Source organism: Poecile atricapillus, chromosome 21 (genome assembly GCF_030490865.1).
Source record: "Poecile atricapillus isolate bPoeAtr1 chromosome 21, bPoeAtr1.hap1, whole genome shotgun sequence".
Taxonomy (NCBI): Eukaryota; Metazoa; Chordata; class Aves; order Passeriformes; family Paridae; genus Poecile; species Poecile atricapillus.
Window position 1 is genome coordinate 2,893,734 of NC_081269.1, and position 13,699 is coordinate 2,907,432.

At 41.0% G+C, this 13,699-nt stretch overlaps 1 protein-coding gene across 11 annotated transcripts in view; it reads left to right on the forward strand.

Annotated features, from left to right (window-relative positions):
- BCAS3 (BCAS3 microtubule associated cell migration factor) overlaps positions 1-13,699 on the forward strand; it is a 305,724-nt gene that overhangs the window by 12,015 nt on the left and 280,010 nt on the right. For all 11 annotated transcript variants that reach the window (XR_009279308.1, XM_058854693.1, XM_058854695.1 and 8 more), the window contains exons 6-7: positions 1,988-2,069; positions 9,177-9,249. Coding sequence is in view for 10 of the 11 variants with exons in the window: in XM_058854693.1 (XP_058710676.1) it covers positions 1,988-2,069; positions 9,177-9,249 (155 nt within the window). In the remaining variant the exon portion in view is untranslated. The remainder of the gene's footprint in view (positions 1-1,987; positions 2,070-9,176; positions 9,250-13,699) is intronic.

Genomic DNA, 13,699 nt, shown 5'->3' on the forward strand with positions numbered 1-13,699 from the left:
GTTGGATCCTGTGCCTTTTGTTACTCCATTTAACCTTACTTTCTGTAATTTCCCCCCAATAGAAAATAATAAATTATCTTTAAATAATGAATATAAATTATTCAATAGTTACTGCATTATATGCATGAGAAGAACTGGGCTGGGATTTCCATGTTAAATGCTTCAGTACAAATAAACTTCATTTGTATTTGGACATTTCAAGCTTTTCTTTGCAAGTCTCAAGATTAAGCTCTGCCAGGTCTTGGCACCCCAGGCTGGATAAACATTCTCCTGGAGTTCAGGATATTTAAGAGCAGAACCTGAGTTAAGAAGGTTTGGCCCTCTCAGTGTGTCTTCCTTGGGGAACTGGAACTTTGTTTGAAGTAGATTGGAGCTGGGGCTGATGTGCTGGCAGGGTTAAAAAGGAGAAGGAGGTGTCTGAGCTGGGCTGGGATATTTTATGGGAATCACTCCTTCCCTACCTTTGTTGTGCTGGTTCCTTTCCCTCTTGTTTTCATTCCTAGCCAGAGATGTGCATACACGTGTGAAACAGCATTTTCAGGATTTGGGGGAAAAATCTTTAATTGCCAATAATAATAATTCCCAAACCTTCTATTTTTCTTATTTTCCATTTCCTCTTTTCTCTTTTCATAGAGCTGCTGCGTTCCAATGGACAGAAAATGTGCTGCTGTCTTAATTTTTAAAATCTGTTTATTACTCTGTCCCTCTTTAATTTTCCTCATTTTCTGCTTAGCTGTGCTCTACATTTTCCTGAGCTGTTTTTTCTGGATACAGATGTTTTCATCCAGAGGCTTTTTTTCCTCCCACCCCCACTGCACTCCAAGCTCAGGATCAGTTAAAAGCCATCAGCAAACCTTTAGTGAGTTCATTTCTGATGGTGTCATTAACAGTGATTTTAATTGATAAACCGCTGGGCTAAAATGGTTTAAAATATTATTTCCTCACATTTGTGTAGCTTGTGTGCAATTCCAGGCTTAACAGGGAGAAGCAGTAGTTCCCTGTATGCAGAATGCTGGCTTAGCTCTGTAGTAAATGGCATTTTCAAAGTAATTTTATTTATAATTGTGCTCTGTGGGGTGGGTTTCATTCTCCCCCATGACCTAGAGCAGTGATAATAAATAACCAGGCAAGAGTGGATGTAAGCTGAGAGCCTGGAGTACTGTACTTGGGATTTGCTGGTCAAACAGTAGGAGTATTTTAACTTTTTGGACGTGTGAGCTGAAGTGCAGAAAGAAATGGAAACAACCATAAAATGACATTTCCAAAAGTTCACTTGAATTTATAGTTTATTGATTCCTAAGAACCTCATTCCAAATCATGTTCTCTTCTGATATTGTAAGCTGCTTGTTTGGCAAAACTTTATGCCAGCCTTGGCTGTGTTCTGAGGCTCATTACATCTGTTTTAAGTTGTTGGTTAGTTGGAAATGAGCTTCATAATGTTTGCCATTTTCCTGGAGTTTGACGTTCCATATCGGATCCATTTCCAGGCAGTTATGAAAATACATTGAGTGACCATTGCAGGAAGTCTGGAAATTCATCTTAACTGCTTCTGGTTTAATCTTTTCAACATTGCCATCAGTGACAGGCTTAAGGAGCTTGACCACCTATTTTTAAACATGGTTTTCACACCTGGTGACTTTAAAATGAACCAATATATGAAATTCTCCCATTTTCTTCCACCCATGTTTGCCACTCTTGATTGATCTCTGTTGAGCTGGCATTTTCCTTTAGAACCATGTGAAATGTGGGATAAATTTTGGTGAATTTTAGCTTCAAGTCTTGCTTCTTCCAAAACCTGTGTGGTCATGAACAGTTAATTGAAGACTTCTAATATAAATTTTCAATTGGAGAAATGGCAGTGCTTGCTCAGGCAGAATCTTACCAATGTACTTCCCTACCATGCCTTTCTACCTACCTTCTTAGCCATTAAATTCATCTATTTTTGCAAGTATAAATCTGGTTTTTGCCCTGCTGTTGGCATTTGCAGATCAGTGGGGAAGCTCAGGAGCTGTTCTCGGTGCGCCACGGGCCGGTTCGAGCTGCTCGGATCCTCCCAGCTCCTCAGATCAGTGAGTACACACTTAAATACATCATCATTCACCAGAACTTTTAAACAGGCTGCTTTTCCACTCCAGTAAAACTAACAAGACACCACAATTTGTTTTTTGGGGTGTCACTGGCTTCTGATTTGTTCAATTTCTCCTTATTTTACATTAACTTTACTCACTTTGACCCTTTCAGTGGTTTAAATTTTATCTTCCCTTGAGTGCAGCTCCTCTCTGCCACTGCTTAAATGCTATTTTATCAAATTCTAAACCAAGCTGCTTAATTTAACAGGATTCTTCCAGAAGTTGAGTTAACCCCAAGAAGAACTTGTTTCAAAATCTGAGCAGCTGTGCATAAAGAAGCAAGTGACTCTAAAAAATTTACACAGCTCCATCCAAACAAAATCTAATTGTTGACTTCTGAAATAATTGTTTGTGTCTAAATTAAATTGGTTGTTTTACTCTGTGGATAAAAAAGAATGTATTTCTAACATGACCGAGGTGTTTGGGGATTATGCTGGGTTAGAATTTCTAGTAATATTTTATGAATTAATTAATTAACTCAAAAAAATACAGCCTAAAATCTTATTGTTTAAATTATTACAGCCTAAAATCTTATTGTTTGAATTATTCATAGTAAATTGTACTGATTTTGTGTGTTTCAAAGATAGTAAATGAAGAATGTTTAATGGAAACATGTTTTGGTGATTTCCTGAGCAGAGGAATATACAAAGTATATGTGGCTGTGTAACTATTACAGGTTAAACTAACTTACAGTGAAATACTTCCCAAGCCTGTTGTTCCTTTATTCCATTTACTGGAACCCTGCATAATTCCCAATGAGCTGCTCTTTTGCTATTATGTGTGTCATTGAGTAATGGATGTCTGTGCCCCTTCCTCTCCCAAAGCAAAAAAAAAAGGAGAAAGAGAAGTGGAAATGAAAATTAAGTAAATTAACTGAAGAACCTGGGAGTTCTGTTTTTTTCTGGTATTAAAACAGGTTTTTGATTTTTCAGTCAAGTAAATCACACTCATGAACTCCTTCAAGCAGTCATTGTCTTTCTGCCCCTAAACTCCATTTATTTAGCATCTGACAATGATAGTTGTTCCATTAGAAAACTATTCAAATTAGCTCATATTAAATTAAACCAAACCTTTTAAAAACATGTTTTGGTCTCTTTTTACATAGCTTGCTTTAAATAAATCTTTGATTAAAAGTACATGAATGTATCATTGACCAGTATCTGGAATCAGATAAAAGTAAAGCTGTAAGAAGAGGCCTTAGATAACTAACTCATGAGCTTTAATGATTCTGCATGAAATAAAAGGAATTTGTAAAGGAGAAGCTGATTACCATCAGCAGGCTCAAACACTGTTTTACTGTAAAGCTGTAGAAAGGGAATTATTGAAAATAGTCTCTTGGTGGATGGATTTGGCACGTTCCTAGAAACAGATCTGAGCTGGTGATAAGCAGCTCATTCCCAGGTGTGAAAGGAAAGCTCATGGCTTTAACTTGGTGACTTTACAGCAGCAGAACTTAATAGTTTGTCAACTATTTCATTAAAAAACTGCAGCCTTTTGATGTTAGATCCTCTGCCTCGTGGTGTGCCTGGTGGCATAATGAAGCCTTGTTTCAGAGGGGTTATTTCATGCAGGGCATCTCCTCCAGCAGGTCCTGGGTGCTGCTGGCAGCAGGAGCTTGGGCAGGTTTGTTATGTCAGGAGCTGGGCCAGTTCCTGGAGCTGCTGGCACTGCCAGCCCTGCTCTGCTCTGAGCCCCCCAACCTGAGCTGGCCCAGCTCTGCTCTGAGCCCCCCAACCTGAGCTGACACTGCCCTGCCCTGCTCTGAGCCCCCCAACCTGAGCTGGCACTGCCAGCCCTGCTCTGCTCTGAGCCCCCCAACCTGAGCTGGCACTGCCTGCCCTGCTCTGCTCTGAGCCCCCCAACCTGAGCTGGCACTGCCTGCCCTGCCCTGAGCCCCCCAACCTGAGCTGGCACTGCCTGCCCTGCCCTGAGCCCCCCAACCTGAGCTGGCACTGCCACTGCCTGCCCTGCCCTGAGCCCCCCAACCTGAGCTGGCACTGCCACTGCCTGCCCTGCCCTGAGCCCCCCAACCTGAGCTGGCACTGCCAGCCCTGCCCTGCTCTGAGCCCCCCAACCTGAGCTGGCCCAGCTCTGCTCTGCTCTGAGCCCCCCAACCTGAGCTGGCACTGCCTGCCCTGCTCTGAGCCCCCCAACCTGAGCTGGCCCAGCTCTGCTCTGAGCCCCCCAACCTGAGCTGACACTGCCCTGCTCTGCTCTGAGCCCCCCAACCTGAGCTGGCACTGCCTGCCCTGCTCTGAGCCCCTCAACCTGAGCTGGCCCAGCTCTGCTCTGCTCTGAGCCCCCCAACCTGAGCTGGCACTGCTCTGTCTGAGCCCCCCAACCTGAGCTGGCACTGCCTGCCCAGCCCTGCTCTGAGCCCCCCAACCTGAGCTGGCACTGCCTGCCCAGCCCTGCTCTGAGCCCCCCAACCTGAGCTGACACTGCCCTGCCCTGCTCTGAGCCCCCCAACCTGAGCTGGCACTGCCTGCCCTGCTCTGAGCCCCCCAACCTGAGCTGGCACTGCCTGCCCTGCTCTGAGCCCCCCAACCTGAGCTGGCCCAGCTTTGTCTCAGCCCCCCAACCTGAGCTGGCCCAGCTCTGCTCTGAGCCCCCCAACCTGAGCTGGCCCAGCTCTGCAGCATCACTTTGATGTTCTGCTCTGCAGCCTGGAGGAGATGGCCATGAAAAATGGAGGCATTTCTGTAAATAATGCTAAACCTCCCAGATATCAACTGTTCTCTGTGGTCAGGTCACACCTACCACTGCCTTCAGCAGTGCAGTTACAATATACAGGGCCTTTTTGGAGACTGAGGGTTTGCACTGTGACCAAATTTTGGGCTTGCAGAGCTCATATTTAGACTATGAGAACATCTGAGTCTGGACTCTGGCAGTCTTAGGGACAGGAATTGTGAGCTGTAATAGCCCTGAGCCATCCTTGGCTCTTCCATCACTTCCAGATCTGGGTGCTGGGCTGGGTTTAGGGTTCTTTCCTGTGTCCAGGTGTGCTGGGGGCTGTATTTTCTGTCAGTGCTGAGGCAATGATACTTTTATTTCAGTTACCTTTGTTGTTCTTTCACCTACAAAAACAGAATATTGGTGCTTTCTGAAGGAAGTCAGTGCTACAATCTCCCATTTTTTATTACTTATTCCAGGTCATTTTACAAGCCAAATACCTGCTTTGCCCTGTGCTGTCCCATTTATCAAGGTGGAGCTGCAAAGTTTAAAAATCAATCAAGAAACTCAGAAAGCCAGAGGAGCAGCTCTGTGTGTGGCAGTTCCTGCTCAAAGGGGTGACAGGCTGGTGTGGTGAAGTTTAGATCAGTGTAAAACCTATTTCCATTTCTCAGCATTATGAAAATAAATTCCTCCAGCTAGCTGAATTAATTTATTGCCATTTTCTAGATTATGCTGCTTGCAGAAAGATGGTATAATAGCCCTGCATCTCTCAGTGAATTTGACTGTTCACTCAAATTGACTTATAAGGGGGGAAAAAAGCGAATAAAAAAAAGAAATAAAAATAATTTAGATGTACTAAAACCCATTGAGAGTTGAAATATTGCAGCAGACTTATCCCTGTTCTCCACTGCTCTCATCTTTGATGTTGGTAAAATTAAGATTTGAACCTCAAAAGCTGACTCAGGTTTATGTGCAGGTACACTTAAAGAGCTCTAATATTTAGGTTGCTTTCTGAAGGAGGGCAGATGTGAGGTTTGTGTACGTTCAGCCACTTGGGTGGTTCAGTGGTTTTAAATCCCCAAAGGCCAAAATAATCAAAGGGTCTGTGTGGTGGAGGGGCTGGCCCTGCACGAGGGACAAGCAAGGTTTGGGGTGCTTGTGCAGGTGTGTGTCTGAGTTTTGGTGTTCTCCCTCTGTTCTGTGGGGTTTTTTGGGATAATGAATGGTCATGTCTGTGGAGTATAGAAATTACAGACTGGAATTTTCCAAGTAAGGCTTTTAGAGATGTTGCAGGGGAAGAATTCTGGAGTGCAACACTGTAAAATCCCAATTTCTTGGAATCTTTGGCCTGACCCGTGTTCCATCATCACATCATAAGTTAAATGAAATAATTATTTCATTATTTTCTGGTGCTTTAGACCAGTGCACCTGAAACTTTCAGCTGGGCTGAGAGGGAATTCCAGCCTGGGGCATTCCCAAGTGCTGCCTTGTGGGGCAGGACCACAAATGCCACAAGATTTCCAAGGAAAAGATGGAAATGAGAGGGGTTTAGTGGAGCAGGAGCAGAGCTGCATTATTAAATGGGATTGATCAGTGGAATTACACACCAGGAAAATCCACTCCATGGTGTCTCTGCCCGCTGCTAAATAGGTCAGAGTGTGAAATTCACCCAGCGCGTTTCCTCCTCACGGGAAACCAGTTTGATTTCCAGAGTTCTGAGCAGCTTTGGAGTTCCTGTGACATCCACTGGGTTCCATTTTTATTCTGCATAAAGATGTGCTGGTTTTGGTGGTGTTGTTACTGTTTTTATTGGCATTATTGAGAGGCCTTAGCAGGTCCTGAGGTCTCTATTCACAGTTTCATCAGCAGGACAGAGCCTAAGCTGCTTTGAGCTTTTGTGTGGGTAACCTTCTGACTTCATAAACTTCTAAATGTTGATTTGTATGAAATTTCATTTAGCCACAGAGAGATTTTTTTTTCCTTTTTTTTTTTTTTTTTTTTTAATTTTAAGCACACTAACTGAAGTTAGGTTTTTAAAAAATCAAATCTATCATTTAGCTAAATGGAGCTGTAGATAAGGTGGTGCCTTGTTGGCAGGAAGGGCAGTTTTCATTACTTTAATTGTGTGATTTGTCAGGATTTCCAGCATTTTATAAATGCTGCAGTGTTATATGACAGAGTTAAAAGGATTTAGAATAAAAGGAGTTTAAGAAAAAGACTTTGCAACAGGATTTCAATACTTTTTGTATTTGGGGGGATTTAGAGAGCTGTTTTTCATTTCAATTTTGTTAAACACTGTGAGCAGCAGGTGTGTGCAACGTCAGCGCCTCGCACATGCAAATAAACACAATTTTACAAATGAAAATTAATCCAGCAGAACTTGGGAGATTAAATCCCACCCCAGACCTGGGAGAGGCTCCTGCCTCCATTAGAGTGTGGCAGAGCCCAACACATGTCACTCTGTGCAATCTCATGGATGGGACAGCTATTAACCTGATTTAATGCCCTCAGAGGCCTCCCAGTAATGATCCTTTCCTGCACTATTAATATTTACATTCTGAAAGTATTGAAGTAGAAAATGGATTTTTTAAAATTGAGGGACTCGGGTCATTATAGGCAGAAATCAGAAGTTTAAGCACCTATTGCTGAAATTCTGCAAATCTGTGCTGTGGGTATTAAACCTGGCATTGCTTTTGATTTTGGGCACTTGATTCCCTGCAGTCCCATTCATATTTTCCCTCCTTCTTTCCCTTTCCTTGTCATTAAACTACTAGACCATAAAAGAAATATCTGAATTTGTGTGTCTAATACATCCTAATGAAAAAAGAAGGAAAAAAGTAGAGTTCAATACTTCAGGTGAAATCCTGGCTGCACTTAAATGAGAACTGCAGGTAGTCAGCATTTCACCCCAGTGCTGGGAACAGAACAAGTGGAATTCATCTGTTACCTGGATTGAAGGAAACAAATTTGTTACAAGACTCTTAAGAAGACTTTTATGTTTCATTTATCAATTTACAGGTCAGTACATACAGTACAGGTTTGACTCACCAAAGAGATTGAAATAATAGGAATAAAAGGAAAATACATCTGGCTGGTTTAGGTTACTTGTAAAGCTATTGTTGATGGTGGAGTTATTGATGTGACCCTTTTGACTTTATAAATACCCAAAGGTGTGGGAGGGAAGAGTTTTCCTTGTACAGATGAGAGGACTCAGCAGTGTTTGTTACAAATTAAATGCATGTACCTGAGTTATTAATAATTAACAGTCTGCTATGTCAAAATGTATATTGTTAATTGTTGTGCCTTTCTGAATAAATGGTTTAGTTTTGTACAGCAGTATTTAAGATTTAAATTTTGAGCAGACTGTATCACTAATATTCTTTAGAGATCAAAGGGTTTGGTGTATAATGGAGAAAAAAAATAAAATTCAATTATTCACCACACACCTGCAGACCTATAGATAGATAATTAAAAAGGCAAAGGATGAAAGAAAATGGAGGAAAGGTAGTAGTAGTGGTATTGGTTGTTACTTTATTATTTAAATTGGGTACAAACAAACCCTGGAATTCAGTTAAACATTGTTTACAAGCAGAAGTGAGATTTTATTTTTTTTTAAACTCAATTTTAGTTTTATTTCTGTTTACACAGCAGTAAAGCAAAGTTCTCCAAACTCTTAAAACCCCATTTTAAGAAGTGTGACGTCTTTAAGAGTGCTGGGGTGAAGGTGTGACTGAGCCTGGGGGGAGAGCAGGGCTGATTCCCAGTTCCAGTGTGGGAGAGGATCCCAGGGCAGCACAAACCAACCCTGCTGGGCTGTGCTGCTGCAGCACCCCTGGGAGAGGATGGGATGTGCTGTAGGAGCTGTGTTTGCACCTGGAGCTCCTTTCCTCAGAGGTGTCAATCTGCTGCTGCTGCTGCTGCTGCTGCTGGAGCAGATGGATCAGGTTTGAATTTCATCTCCTGTTTTCCTGGGCACAGTGTGTTCCATTTTTACAAGCTGGGAACCAAGGTGGGAACCCCAGGCAGAGCTGCCAAGGGCCTCAGCACAGACAAGTTCATAAAAAACAATGAAAAGTGAACAAGAACTACCAGTTACAGAATCCCAACCCCAAGTGGGATGAACAGAAAATCACTCCCAAAGCCACGTTTTGCTGCTTGTGTTGTTTCTCATTTTCATCTCTGTCAAGATCAGTCCTTCACTGCTCACAGCTCTGCCTTAATTTGAATTTCTGTCCCTCATCTTGCACAAGCTGTGGGTTTTGTGTTATATTCAATATATTTGGCCTCAACCTGAATTTGGGAACTGTACAAACTGTACAAAAAGTACACAGTGATTTGCTTTTTCTTTTCTTTTGTTTTCCCTCTTCTCAGGTGCTCAGAAATGTGATAATTTTGCTGAGAAGCGGCCTCTGCTTGGTGTGTGCAAAAGCATTGGATCTTCTGGGTAAGAATGTTCTTTGTGTATAAAAGGAATATATAATTTGTACTGCCATCTGAAAAGCCCAGTAGATGACATCTTTAAAACTTGGTTCCTTTTTTCTTCATGGAATAACACTGGGATGTGGTTTTAAACTATTTTTTTTGGTGTGTCAACATATATTTTCCTAAGTCTTAAGCTATTGGAAAGGAATTAAAAAGAGACTCTCAAAATAAAATAAATAAAGAGGTATTTAAAATTTATTTTATTCTCAGTGGAAGCACAACTTTATGATTAACCTTTTCTGATATTAATCTGGGTCAGAATTATTATTGTGTAGTGTTTAAAGCAGTCTCAGTGTCTTAAAAAGTAATTTTTTAAGCAGTAAATAAATCACAAATACCAAGCATTTCATTGTTGCAGCCACACACTGTTTGTTAGCAAAATACACATTAAACCTCCTTCCTTGAGTTAGAAAAATCAGTTTACAGTCCTGTTTTGTGCTCTCTACAGAATTCTTGTATCACTGCTCTTATAAAAGAGGCCCTTAAGATATTTTATGTTTGATTCAGACAATGCACAGGATTTATATCTCTACCTACAGGAAAATATTTGCTTTTCAGGAGTAATCCTCTACACAGCCATTTAATGGCTGAGCAGTTGAAGTAAATCTTCTTACAGTTGTAAGACTAATTCTGTGCCACACCTTTTTCAATTAAGAATTTAATCACTGTGTGTGTGAAGGAAGAACTGTCAAATCTTTACCTTTCTCTGTTATTACTCTGGTAAATTGCAATATTAATGTTACCTGCCTTAAATGTTTGAATGAAAATCCACATAAGGCAGAGAAGAGAATTTTTTTTCTACATGTATTTCTAACTTGCAAAAACCAGTTTATGGTGATTTTTTTCCTCTTCTTCCCTGCCCTGTAAGTGTAACTATTTATAAATTAGAGGTGCAAATACTGCTTTGTTTTTATCCAGTGTATTTATATATGTAAAGGATATGTTGGTTTAGTAAAAATTTTCCTTCACACTCTTGTTTTAGAAGCTGAGAAATGAACAAACCCTGAAGATAGTTATTTTCATTGTGTTATTGTATTCCTCAGTTAATGGAAAATAATTCAAAGATTATGGGCAGTTTCTGCTTTCCTCAAATAAAAGCCCCTCACGTGTTTTCAACACCATAATATTGTCATTTCCAAATAAGTTTTTGTTATTACCATTATTAATTAATTCCCAGATGAATTTCCTGATAATAGATTTTCTTTTCTATTCTTGTGTGTTACCATTTTATACTCATCAACAAGATGGAACTTTTGCCTCATATCTAATTCTCTGGTACACACATTTTTGTATTTTAAAAGTCACATTTTTCCAGCTTAGTGAAATGACTGAAATGTTTCAGAGGGGGGTTGGACTGGATGATCTTTAAGGGTCCCCTTCCAACCCAAACCAGCCCATGACTCTCTGTATAATCTTTTCAAAACAGTTGTTTTCACAGCCCCCCAAAAGATGCAGTCCTGACACGGAAATGGGAAACACATTGTGTTTTTTGGCTGATATTTCTCTGCTGCTTTAGAGGTTGGTTCAGTCAGCTTCAGTCTTAGATTACAAGATTTGCAAATTAAAAGGAAAACCAAAAAAGAAAGAATATCTGCCTAAATTTTGGGGTTGTGGAAGGTTGTAAAGACATGCCTGCTTGTTCCTGGTGATAATACAAACACATCTTTATACACAGACAAAATTAATTGATGGGTTTGGTGTTTATTAATGCATTTCCTAGGTGGTGAAACATTAAGATAACCCTGTTTTCCCTGCATGGGTTATTGAAGCCACGGTTTGGAACAGACTGGATCTGTAAAAACTCTTTTAAATACACCAGAGAGGTCCAAAATCCATTACTTTTGTTTTGTTTAAATGAAAATGTACCAACATATTTAAATTAAGTAAATGCTTTATTTTACCTAATGGAGAAGTTCTGAGGGAAACCAACCAGGATAATTTTGTTTTATTTTAGATTATTAAAAAAACAGTTGAGAATAAATGGAGAGATTGCAAATTTACCCTTCAATAAATAATATAGGTAACAAGAAAGCTGAAAATAATCAAAATTATTTTCCAGGAGGGAAATAAAAGCATGTGAAGGAGCAGGGACAGGGAGAAGGGGGCAGGGAAGTCAGAGCCCTGGTCCTGTCACTACATGCTCTTATAAAGCCTTTCTCCATCTTTCTGCAGGTACTGGATCTCTAAGCCATCCTTTACAAAAAGCATTTGATATTTTGGTTCCCTTGTCCTGTGTCCAAATAGCCAAATTATTTTGCTAAAAGATTAGCAGATTATGCCAGAATCTTACATAGGCAAGTATGATAATCGGCTAATGATGCAGGTCTAATTAATTAAACAATCAGTAATAGATGATTAAAAAGTGTTTGAGGCCTTTAGGGAGAGTGCAGGAGCTCAGGCAGTGGCCCCATCAGCAGCCTCTAGCCTGTGTTGGCTTTCCAGCTTATATTTTTAGAAAGTTGAATTAATTTAATGATATCAAGTGGTGGAAAATTTTGGATGACTTGAAGAATTGGATGGAGGTCATTTAAGGGCATGAGAAGCAAGAGGTAATCTTTATTAATCATGGGAGGAGAGAGGAAATTAGAGTAAATTAAAGAAGGAGGAGTAGCTGGAGCAAACAAAATGTGTAACTTTGGCTAGCCAGCATTTTTTCCCCCTGCTGATCTGTTTACAAGGCAAATCAATTGGCAGCAGATTTTCAGGAAGCGTGTGCTCTATTCACATGGCTACTGTAGATTAAATCCTGCTAACCTTAGCCCAACTTCAGCTCAGGAATGTGTTTATGGGAGTGCTCAGGTTTAGGAAGCAGCTTCACATGAGTAACAGCACAATTAAAGCGTTAATATTTTCTCAGTTATAATTTCAGAGTCACACGAGCCTGGTCTGGGTCTGGCAAAGTCACTGGGTAGTGCTAAAATCCAGTGTCCACTCCGTGTCCTTTTTGTAGCTTTTAATGCTTCAGATGAGCTGGCTGGGAAATGATTTGTCAGCCACAAACAGCAAAGCTCCTGCAAGGATCACCCAAGAGGAGGAAAGGAGCTCTGGTGAATGCAGGTTTTGTTCCCAGCTCTGACACTGCTCAGGGGAGCTCTCCCTGGAGTATTTTTCCTGGAATGCCCTTGCCAAGGCAGTGCTGATGGTGAGGACTCACCTGGCTCAGCCCTGCCATGGGCTGTGCAAAGGGTGTGCTTCCTCCAGGTAGAAAATGCAGTTTGTTTTCTAAAATCACATAGAAAACTAGTCTGGGCAAGATGGTTGTGATTTTCAATTGTATTGGGCGCTGTGAAACAGATTTCATGAAGTTTGTGAAATATTTGTGGGCTTTCATTGAAGACTGCGCAAAACTCAGATTTTGTGAACACTCTCAAGCCTAGAGAGCAAATTCAATTTAATTTTTTTGTTCTAAAACATACAGTAGGACCTCTAAAGTTGGGCAAAACTCTAATTTCTGTTACCATTGAGGATTTGTGTCCTGAAGGTTCTTGTGCTGCTGCATAACTGCAAAGCCTCATTAACTGCAGGGTTGTGTGGTGTCAGCTGCCTTGCAGAGACTTCCTTCCCTTCCAGCAGTTGAAAAATATTTTCCTCTCTCATTTCTTTTAGGAAAATTCAGTTTAGCCTTAGCAGGTTGTGTGGTAGCTTTTAAGATCCTGAGAGAGGCAGGAATAAAGTAGTTTAAATTCCTTTCAGTGATGCTGGATGGGGTTGTTACATGCTAAAGATAAAATCTCCATCTTAAAAAGAGCCCTTTAGATCCCAGCATTTTTTTCTTGTAAGTTGATTCTGTGATTATAAAAATGTATTTTTTTGTGATGTTGAAGTGATGTTTGTTGGTAATTCTGTGAATTTCCTTACGGATTCCAGTGCCAGGAGATGGAGCTTTAATGGAATAAGGTGGTGTTTCCATGTGTAAATACCGAGGGCAGGAAAGCTCTGGAGTTCCTCTGGTACTCCAAATGTTTGTCTCAGTGAACCTAGAGTGAGAAATAACCTCTGAACTATAATAAACTGTTAATTTTGGATCAAAACTGGGAGAAAATGAGTATTTGGGGTCAAACCTTGACCAGCTGGTGAGAACCATGGGTAGTTTTGACCTTCTAAAGCTTTGATTTATGAAGCTGTAAAAAGATAAACCTTCTCCAAGGCATCCTCGGGATGGAGCGGAGGTTTGGGAGAGCAGATTCCCGAGCTGAGGCAGAGTTTTGTTTTACTGCTGTTCCAACCCCTGTGTGTGCAGTGGTGCAGGGAGGGGATGAAGGCATGGAGAGGATGGAGGGAAGGAAGTCCAGCTAAAACCAGCTGGAGCACAAACCTGCCCCCAGTAACTTGTCAAAAGAAGCACCACAGGGAAAAGATAATGCACAGCACCATTACAGGCAGGGCTGCCGCTTCCAGGGCCACTTTAAATT